Genomic DNA, 10,179 nt, shown 5'->3' with positions numbered 1-10,179 from the left:
TTTCCTTTTTCTTCTTTTTCTTTCCTTTTCTTCCCTTTTTTTCTTTTTCTTATTTTTCTTTCCTTCTCTTCTTTTTCTTTCTTTTTTCGTCTCCTTTTTTTCTTTTCTTCTTTTTCTTTCCTTCTCTTCTTTTTTCTTTCCTTTTTTTTCTTTTCTTTTTTTCTTCTTTTCGTACATTCATATATATATATATATATATATATATATGGATTGATAATCTACTCTCTGTTATGGTAGGTTATCAATCTACCCATTTTTGACAGGACAAAAAATACCCTTATTTTTTGTAACTTTTAAGGATGCTTTATGTCTTTTTATAATCTCACATTAACTCACCCTCTCAACCCTCAATTAATGCTCTCTCCCTCTCTCTCTCTCTCTCCGGTGTGTGTGTATGCATGTATGTACATACATACGTATGCATGTATGCATGTATGTATATGTATGTATGTATGTATGTATATGTGTGTGTATGTATGTATGTATGTATATATGTATGTGTATGTATGTATATGTATGTATGTATGTATGTATGTATGTATGTATGTATGTGTATGTATGTGTATGTATGTATGTGTATGTATGTGTATGTATGTGTATGTATGTATATATGTATGTATATGTATATGTATATGTATATGTATATGTATGAGAGAGAGAGAGGGAGAGAGCATTAATTGAGGGGGTAAGAGGGTGAGTAAATGTGAGATTGTAAAAAGACATAAAGTACTCTTAAAAGTTATAAAAAGTAAGGATATTTTTTGTCTAATGAAAAATGGGTAGATTGATAACCTACCATAACAGAGAGTAGGTTATCAATCCCCTATATATATACATACATATATATATATATATATATATATATATATATATATATATATATATATATATATATATATATTTATTTATTTATTTTTCCTTTCTTTCTTTTTTTCTTCTTTTCTTTTTTTCTTCTTTTCTTCTTTTTTCTTTTCTTTTTCTTTTTTTCCTTCTCTTCTTCCCTTCTTCTTCTTTCTTCTTTCTTTTCCTCCTGCAATGTCGCCGGTGTCGAAAGGGGGCCAGGCCATGACGGATGCAGGAGGGGCCACAGGAGGGGGCCGAGCCGCCACCGCCGACCGCAGACGGCCCGCGGAGAATTCTTCTCCTCCCACGAGGCCGTCGACGCCGGAAAGGGGCCGGACCACGGCGGACGTGCGAGGAGGGCGGGTCGGGGCCGACGACGGCCGCAGGACGCCACAGTCGCCCTTCTTCCTCTTCTTCGGTGCCTCCCCACTGTGGGGTGGGGGCGAGGGCATTCTCGGCAGCGCGGCCATGGGAGGGGGCTGGAGTGGGGGTATTTCTGGCGGCGCTGCCGCGGTAGGAGGCTTGGGAGGCGCCGGCCATGGCCCGACCCTCTTTTTTCTTTCTCTTCTAGTGGGATGGAAGATAAAGCAATAGGAATTAAAATATTCTTAGGGGGTGTTTTCGTCTCATAATAAAGTATTAAAATATGGCTGAACTGATTGTTAAACAACCAGTCAACAGGGATTAAACGTTAGAAACCGGTCAATAAATGTACCGGTGATTAATTATTCCTAAATTTATTTTTAATTTTAATATTATGATATACTTTCTGTATATAAAACTCTAATAATTTATGTATATTGGTTGATAGAATAAAATAATATATTATTAAAAAATATAAGATCATGGTCCATCTTGCTCTACTAAGAAATACAAAACTATTGCATTTAGGAAATATTGAAATGAAGCATAAATTATTAAAAATACTAGTATAATCTAATGACCTACACTGAATGTGGGTAACATATCATTAATTTCTATATTAATTGTACTTATGAAATTTTTTTATTTGGCTAGTAAGCTAATATGCTTCTTATTAATAATATTATATTATTATATTTTGATAAAAACTATATTAAATAAGAGCCCTACTTCTATCCAAAATAAATAGCTCTATTGATAATATTTTTATTGTTGGTTTCAACTACAAAAATATGCACAAGGAGAGCCTTCATTTTAGTATATATAGTAGCACATAACCCATGTGATATGCATATATGATTTTTTGTCCATTTTGAATTATTTTTTAAATATAATATAGTAGTGTAACAATTTACATTTAAAGATTATATTTGTAAACTTTATCTATAGTAATAGTTATTACTTGAAGTCATTGAGTAAATAATGCATGTACAAGTCATGGTATAAATTATTCCAAATTTCAAGGCCATAGATGTATCAATTTGCTTTAGTTTAAGTTAAAACTAAATTATAAACATGTAATTGTTATATAAAAAAATATTTTTATAACAATTTAAAATATATGTAATTGTTATATATATTTTTGCTGTGTTTAATTGTTATATTATATTAAATAAATTATGAATGTCAAATATATTTTTCTCAAATGTTATTTAAATTCTTTTGTAATTGTTACATTGTTTATATAATAAATTAATCACTATTATTCAATTGTTGTTTGCATTTTCAGTATCGACTAGTCTTGTTGATTTAATTAATACATAGATCTTACCTTATTAATGATAATGTGGAATGTAAGAATGAGTTAAATCTCATCATTAATGTTCGAGTGATTAAAAATTATTGTTTCATAGTCTACAATTAACTAATACCTAGTTTAATTAATAGATTGATTTAATCATTATATGACTTTTACCTAAGTTAATGATAATATGGAATGCGCAACGTATTAAATCATGTCATTAATACCAGCACCCACGTGGCAAGTGGAGAGCTCAACAAAATCTTTATTTTAATATATATATATATATATATATATATATATATATATATATATATATATATATATATATATATATATATATATGAAGAAAAATATATTTAAGTAATTTAATGATGTTGGCCAAAAAGTTACTTGGCGCCGTATAATTACTTGAATGGGCATCATGAAATATGTGCCACTAAATGAAGCGGATTGATTTTCTTTTTTTTTTGGGGGGGGGGGGGGATGATTTTTCTAGATATTCTTTGTGACTTGTGAGTAATTTTTCTGAGTTACCATTCTTTCTCTCTTGCTTGGAACTTATGCATTTACAAAAGGAAGCACTAAAATTATAAGTTTTAAATAAATAAAAGTTTTCATGATATATAACTTGATATATAAAACAAATAGTGTATAAAAATGAGTGAGATAGAGTTATATATTTGTGATCATTGATGGTAAAGTTGTTGAATTGTGATACTCAATCAAATGCCATATTCAATTCTCACCAATATCCAAATGGCTAGGTGGGATGACCATTAAACACCCTTCGAGAGATATCTCAATTTAAATTTAAATATTAAGTAACTTGAATGAATGATCAAAATAGCAATGCCAGAGTTCTAAGTTTTCTTAATCTTCTTCTTTTGCTAGCTTAGGAACAAAACAACTAATTCACAAATAAACAATAGAAAAACAAGGTATCAATTTACTATATATGTAATATAACCTAGATCCTTGTCCAAATAAGGTAGCCAAAATATACTATTTGTATTCCTCAACTCTATTTAAGTACCCAAGATATTTTCAACTCCATATAAGTAACTAAAATATTCCACATATAGTCTACTGTTTAAGCTCTAATATCTTCACCAGACTAAAGATCCAAATCCAATCATTTCACACATACTGCAATTTTAGCCAAGGTCATTCCCAAATAAGATTATATTATCGTGCCCTCTAGCTTACATAATTCACGAATCGAGTACTCTTTAATACTATTTTAGGATCTTATATAAAAAAATTAGTTGAAAGATGTTATTGAATTTTTCGATTCTATATAAATATCTGAGATTTTCTGTATCTTTTTCTGTACATAATTTTTTTTTTTTTTGCTAATTTATACATCGATAAGAGGCTAAAATTTAAAATGGCCATTGAGGTAAGCTCATCAAAGACAGTGTGGTCTAACATTATAAAAATGGAGACCAAACGCGTTTCCTTGGGCTCAACGGCAAGATGTTACGGTCGTTTAATTTCGCAAACCAAGCAAGCGGGCGGACCTCGGTTTTCCCTTTTGGCGATTCAACAAGATCTCAGTTCCAAGCTGAGAATAGCCAATGATTCGAAGAGTTCAGATAGAACGAAATCCTCCCTCATCGGAGCTCCAGCCGCCGTCACCCTAGAAGGAGAGGACAGGAAAGTTCCAGTCCTCTGCCACTCATCACGCGTGCCATCGTAACGGCAGAGATCCAAAAAGTAATGGTTTTCATAGGAATTAGTTCGTTCTAGTGTTGATATTCCTTTACTTTATCTCTCTACTTGGTGTAGTTGTAAGTATTTTGAGATCTTTCATCTATTTGCGTTCTATTGATTCGACGTTGCTGTCGCCCTATGTTCTTAGTGATGATGACAGTGTAAATTCTATTCCGTGTTTCTAATAATATTCCTTTTTTTTTTTGAATTAGTGTTTCTAACAATATTCTTTCTTTCTTGTTTTTGTGCAATGGGTATGGTGATCGGGTTCGAGATTTCAAGGTTACCACATTTGTCAGAAATTATTCACAAATGATAAACTTAAGTTGTCACTCAGTTTTTTGGAGTCTTTTAATTGAGAAGACTGTGGAAGTAAACAGAAAGGCATATTACACAATGATAAATTATAACTTGATCCCAATTCTCTTGCTATACTTTTGGATAGTCTCCTTGTTATTTCTATGACTCGAGAGGAAAAGGTTGTATTCGAACTCTCATAACTGGTAAATTTACTTATATATGACCCATGCCTTAAAGTTGGCTAACATCTCAAGGGAACCAAAAAAGTGAAAGACTTGATGCTGCCTGGTTCACAAATAATCAATACATTATCCTATTATCAAGATGCATAGGGAAAGGATAAATTTATGAAAAAGGATATTTTCTATGCAAGCGGCTAGAAGTGTCCCCCATTCCCCTCTGAAAGAAGAAAGCTAAGGAACATAAGTTTGCAATTTATTTGATAGAATGCTCTGCTCTCTCAAATGATTGGTACCAAAAAATTGCAAAAAGAAACCATCTATAGGCTAACTTTAAGGACATGCATGCCGATTAGCAATATGAACTTATGAGAGTATTGAATATTTTCACTCCAGCAACAGAGTTGATGAATTATCAGGCCTTAGCACTCACTAAGGTTCTAGATCAGAAGATCCTATCCTACAAATATAGTAGAGATCCTTTTGTCTCTTTACATGTTTTCATTTGTAAACTTTCAGCTTAGTTGCATGACCATGGATTGCTTGCAAAAATTGTGGAATTAAGGCTTTTTGGTTTTCTTCATATGCTTATATAGTTGTCCTCTGGATCTAATCCCTTTTGATACTTTAAGATTAAGGTGAATGTAATCATGAAAATATTGGCACAGAGTCATGAATCAGGAAATCTAGCATCCCAGATTATACTTAATCAGGAGTAGTTATACTCTAGCTTAAGAGCCAATGACAGAATATAACCTTAAATATGGAACTATTTTATTTTTAAGTCATTTTTAGAATAATTATCGTGACTCCAACAAGCATCTAGAATGTCCTTGAGAAAAGAATTTGCATTAAAAGCAACAACCGACGGATCCGATCCTTTAATTTATGAAGCTGAGCGTATATATCTTGGCCAGTCTTTCAATCTTTAGACTTCAATTATGATCGTGTGTGCTGGTTCTTAGGTAGTCTCAGAAAGACCATTCAGCTGACTACAATGTGATGATTGACAATTGCTTGCCAGCTTCTTGAGTTCTTGGAATGCATGCCTACTCTCCTCGTCGAATCCACCAACAAACTGGAAGAACCTCATGCACCCACTAATTAGTATGGAGAAGCAATAATATTAAAAGGAAAAGTTGTACAGAGGGAGACCTACCTGATGCACACGAAAAGCAAATCGAACACCTTGTATAATTAGTTCATCATCCTCTAAGACTGCTTCAAATTTCATCACTATCACAACTCGTTTCATGTATCCTTTGGCCAGCTTCATAGAGCCCAGTTTTAGCTGCAAAGGATCCAAGTAGCATAAAAGGAATGTTACAAGGCCTGTTGTTTGAAAACAAGGCCTAGATTATCTCCTTCTCCACACATCAAACTGCATGATGCACAAGAAATTCTAATTGCACTTGTTTATGCATAGATGCAACTGATAGGTTTTGGACATGCATACTTGGGCCATGGTATTATTGTCAGCTTATATTTATAAAGACTAAAAGATGTTAGGCTTACATACTTGCGCGATGATACCAGAGTCAAGCATCCATTCCCAAGGAATCTTGAAATCTCTGTATCTTTTGCTTGCACTTTCTCTCACCCTTTCAACATTGTGAACACTACGTTCCAATCTGCATCAAAGAAGAGAGCATGAGAGTATGTAGTAGGCTGGAAAAAGTAGAGTGCTTCCCATATTCTACTCTTATTCTCACTTGTCCTGCAGTGCCTGCATGCGTTTGAGGGCAACAGGGGTAGGTTGCCTCATATCATCACGGAAAGAGGAGACCTCAGACTCCAGATTCTTTAGATCTCGATATGCAAAAGCTGCTTCTCTCATTGCATCTGCTTTCCTCTCAGGCCATTTGGGGAAGTGCTTGAGCACTGCTCTTTCATCTGCCAAGTAGGATAGTTCCTCATCTAGCCACTTGACAAATGCTTCTACATCAGATATCTCTCTGTAGGCTGCATTTTCAACTTCCCTTGTCAGAAAGTTGATGAAGTCACCCTGGGTTTCCACATCTGACTTGATCTGTAAATTGAATCCTCAGTTAGCTTGTATTATCCTCATTCTTTGAAGATCTAATTTAGGTCGTAATATCAGTTCATCAAAGTTCTTGGATGTGAATTTTTTTTTAAAAGTTTAAAAACAAAATGTAAAGAGGTAAAGAATCATGTAGACAAGAAAACGCAACAAAATTCATATACCTAGGATAAATGGAAAGGTGTTTAATTGAACATTAAACTATGCATAATCTAGGAAAGAAGCCTAAAATTCATGGAAGAAGATGATTAACATGGAACATATTGGATGACTGATACATTATAGAGAAAGATATTAGAACACTTTGTGAAGTGGTAGTATATAGTGATGTCTAAGCTTACAGCTATTAGGTAGGCTGATCGGTTCTCAATCTCGCCAATCATCTCCCGAGCATTTGTAACTGCCGGAATCCCCAAGGTGCCAGTTCTCGTGTCTGGCTTTCCTTCTTTTCTTGTTAGAGAACGATAGAATTCCACTACTTCTGGAACCCTTTGGACTGCCTTGATCATCCCACCTTGCAATTTCGAAGGCAAAGGAGGAGGAGGAGGAGGAGGCGGCAGCAGCGATGATTCCTTCCTTGTTTTTGGTGTCTGAGGTAAACATGTAGGCTTTGGGGGAGGCTTCGGCACTCTTGGCAATCTTTCCCTGGTTGCTGTTGGTGAGCCTGAAAACTCTGGCCTAGAAATTGAGTTATCGCATGTTAATCCTTCTTCAGTGTTGTTGCTCTGAACCATTTGTTTTTCCTGCAAGAAACTGTTATTGCTGATAGAACCTTGCAGCTTCTTCCACATCATGGATCTACGATCGGAATCTTGTGCTCGAAGTGAAGCTATTTGGATTTTCAGATTGTGGATTTCTTGCCTCAATTGCTCGTTCTCCTGCTCCAGAGAGCGGTTCCTCTCAAGGGAAGCATTGAGCCTGTTTTTCAGGAGAGCAACTGATGTACCTGATGGATCTTCCTCCGCCCTTGGCATTTTTGATCAGCAGAGATGATTTTTCAAATGAGCTTCTTTCTCTTCTAACTCTCTAATAATGAATTCTCTTTTATTCTGACAATCTTTTGTCCCTTTCATTCTTCTAATTGGCTGGTAGGTGAAGATTACTTAATTCTCCTCTGCTAAAAGATATGGGACTCTCTTGAAAGAAAAGCAAGAAGACATTTAGGTAAGGGTGAGCTTGTCATTTAAGAATGTCTTCATGACTGAGTTCTATTTTTTCAGGTAGGTAAGTCTGGGTTCATGGTCAAAATTGGGTTTGCTTGGGGTAATAGTGGTTGATATGGGGTAGCTGTCTTGGCAAGGTATGTTGTTGGAGTCTCACTAAAATCACTGGTCAAAGGACTAAAGATGGCCACCTTTTCTTTTCTTCTTTCTTTCTTTATTTATATTTTCCTTTCAGCTGCTTGGGAGCTTTCCATCATAGACAGCCAATTCTTAGATCTAGAATTGTATACTACCATCAGCCCATACCACAGCCTCATAGACCAATTTACAATGCTTTCGATTGTGGCGTGCTTGGAACTACATCAGAATGCCATGACGGAGCCTGTCTCTTTTAGCTTTACACTGCTTGAATTGAAAATTTGTTAATTACAATTACAAATGCTTTACGCTAACTGTTCGAGTGCTATAATAATACGTGTATTTATTGTGTAGGTCATGTCAGCGAATTCAGAAATACACTACATCACCGTGATATTGGGTTCTAGCCTGCTTATGAGTCAGTTATTGATTTGCTCATCTCAGTGTTGTGGGATTAAAGTGCACCTATTTGATGAATAGGGGAAAGTTTAACCATATCCCTTTCCTGTCTTCTGGTCTCTTTAATGCTTTGCTTTTCTTGGTTCTGTGAGTTGTTTTGTGATCAGAGAATTTCTTGATTGTGAAGTTATGTAAAAGGACAAAGATGGGGCTTCTTTACCAGACGGATTATAGGGACAGAAGAAAAAATAAAAAAAGATAGAAGTACTGATTTTACTTTGAAGCCCTAAGACAACTGTTCCTTACTACCTGGTACTATTAATAATGTTAAAATTGGTGGCATTAGCTGCAAGCTCTTTATTCTTAGATGTCAAAGTCCTGAAATTCTAGACGTATTTGGACCACTTATCACTGATGGCTATTCCACTTCTATCCTCCTTTTCAAATTGCTAACCATGGCACATCTTCCTCTCTTATGCTGCTCATAAACCATTTTCCTATGCTGATCATACGCTCTTGAGCTTCATCATCCAGAAACTTTCAATGATTCCCATAATTGTTTGCCTTCATTTATAATCAGTTACTCTCATTTCTTTTATTCTTCAATTTTGAAATTTTTAGTCCGTCAAAACTTTTGATCGTATTGTTGTAGCTGTACTTCAAGGCGAAAGCTTTGACAACAGAAATGGGAAATTAGTGAAGTCAGGTTATTGCATTCTTCATAGCTCGAATTTTTTGGCAGTTGATCCCTCTTTATGGGACATGATCGGTGCTTTAATCTGGAAGACGACATGTATCTGATTACTGGGTCCTTCAGTGAAAGGAGTTAGAAGGGGAGCACTGCCCTCCATTGCAGGGAAGATTTGATGCCATCACATAAATGTTCTTGGAAGTGCCCTGAAGCTAAGGGAATGGCAGTTATTCAAGGCACTGCTCAGTTCTCTCTCTCTCTCTCTCTCTCTGTGTGTGTGTGTGTGTGTGTGTGCTCGGTGCTGCAAATAAGTTAGAAGTACTGTATGCTGTAATTAAAGGAGTCCCGTTTGATGTTTACACCGTTGGCATGTTGTATTTAAATGGGTCTTCAAAGTAGGAAAGGTCTACAAAGCCATAGCACTGCTTCGCCCATGAAAAAAGCCATGGCCGATAGTGATGTTTGTTTAGGGAGAATGAGGACACCAAGTCATCGTATGGTGTTTGATGATTGAATAAAAGGCATCATTAACAGGTTCCATGTCGAGGGAAAAGCACTGTATAACCTTGGTGCCTGTAACAACTGCAATCATCATGCAAAACAAACAAACAAACAAAAAACTAAGGCAAAAAAAAATTCCAACTTTTATGGCTGTGCACACCAAGGCATCCTGAAGGACTGATAGATAAGCATCATACAAATTATCAGGATCAGGAAGTGATCTTGAGATAGACAAAAGTAAGTTGTTAGTCACCGACAAGTGGTTGGCCGGCCTCCCTAAAGCATGTGCTTCACCTTTTTACTGCTCTGGAGAACCAAAATGCCATCAGAAACAGCAATGAGAAGCTTCCAGCTTAGCAACATAGCCTTTGGAAGAAGCTTCTGCTCTAGTTGCAGGATCACATTCATCCTCACCTTACTTAGCTAGTTGAAAGCTCCATTAATAGGTCAGAAGCTATAATTTCTCATGAACTGAATGATATTTTAGAACTTATGGGTACCAGATTTTTTTGTCTTTTTTTTATTTTGATGGCTACCAAACTGTT

General features: G+C 35.4%; 1 protein-coding gene and 1 long non-coding RNA gene across 2 annotated transcripts; one reads left to right on the top strand and one right to left on the bottom strand.

Moving 5' to 3' along the window:
• Nucleotides 1-5,453: 5,453 nt before the first annotated feature.
• LOC103695774 (CHUP1-like protein) lies at nucleotides 5,454-7,853 on the bottom strand. The gene is made up of 5 exons (XM_008777183.6): nucleotides 7,084-7,853; nucleotides 6,414-6,730; nucleotides 6,221-6,332; nucleotides 5,861-5,992; nucleotides 5,454-5,779 (listed from the first exon to the last, which is right to left on the bottom strand). Exons 1-5 carry the CDS (start codon nucleotides 7,714-7,716, stop codon nucleotides 5,663-5,665), a joined length of 1,311 nt encoding a protein of 436 aa, XP_008775405.1. The 5' UTR covers nucleotides 7,717-7,853; the 3' UTR covers nucleotides 5,454-5,662.
• Nucleotides 7,769-8,791, top strand: LOC113461136 (uncharacterized). Its single transcript, XR_015967793.2, has 2 exons — nucleotides 7,769-7,906; nucleotides 8,398-8,791. It is a non-coding gene; the product is annotated as an uncharacterized LOC113461136 (long non-coding RNA).
• The last annotated feature ends 1,388 nt before the right edge of the window (nucleotides 8,792-10,179 follow it).

The sequence above is a fragment of the Phoenix dactylifera genome, chromosome 8 (assembly GCF_051530095.1).
Source record: "Phoenix dactylifera cultivar Ajwa chromosome 8, Ajwa_hap1_PhDact_Kaust_v1.1, whole genome shotgun sequence".
NCBI classification, from domain to species: domain Eukaryota; kingdom Viridiplantae; phylum Streptophyta; class Magnoliopsida; order Arecales; family Arecaceae; genus Phoenix; species Phoenix dactylifera.
The sequence above is the reverse complement of the archived record's forward strand: the minus strand, read 5'-3'. Positions and strand labels throughout refer to the sequence as shown.

What these genes read in the sequence shown, in the direction of transcription:
- LOC103695774 (XM_008777183.6), bottom strand. Translation starts at nt 7,716, where the DNA reads ATGCCAAGGGCGGAGGAAGATCCATCAGGTACATCAGTTGCTCTCCTG. An exon ending in ATGCAGGCACTGCAGGACAA is followed by an intron (nt 6,333 to 6,413) that starts GTGAGAATAAGA and finishes TCTTTGATGCAG; the next exon opens with ATTGGAACGTAGTGTTCACA. An exon ending in TTGCTTTTCGTGTGCATCAG is followed by an intron (nt 5,780 to 5,860) that starts GTAGGTCTCCCT and finishes AGGTTCTTCCAG; the next exon opens with TTTGTTGGTGGATTCGACGA.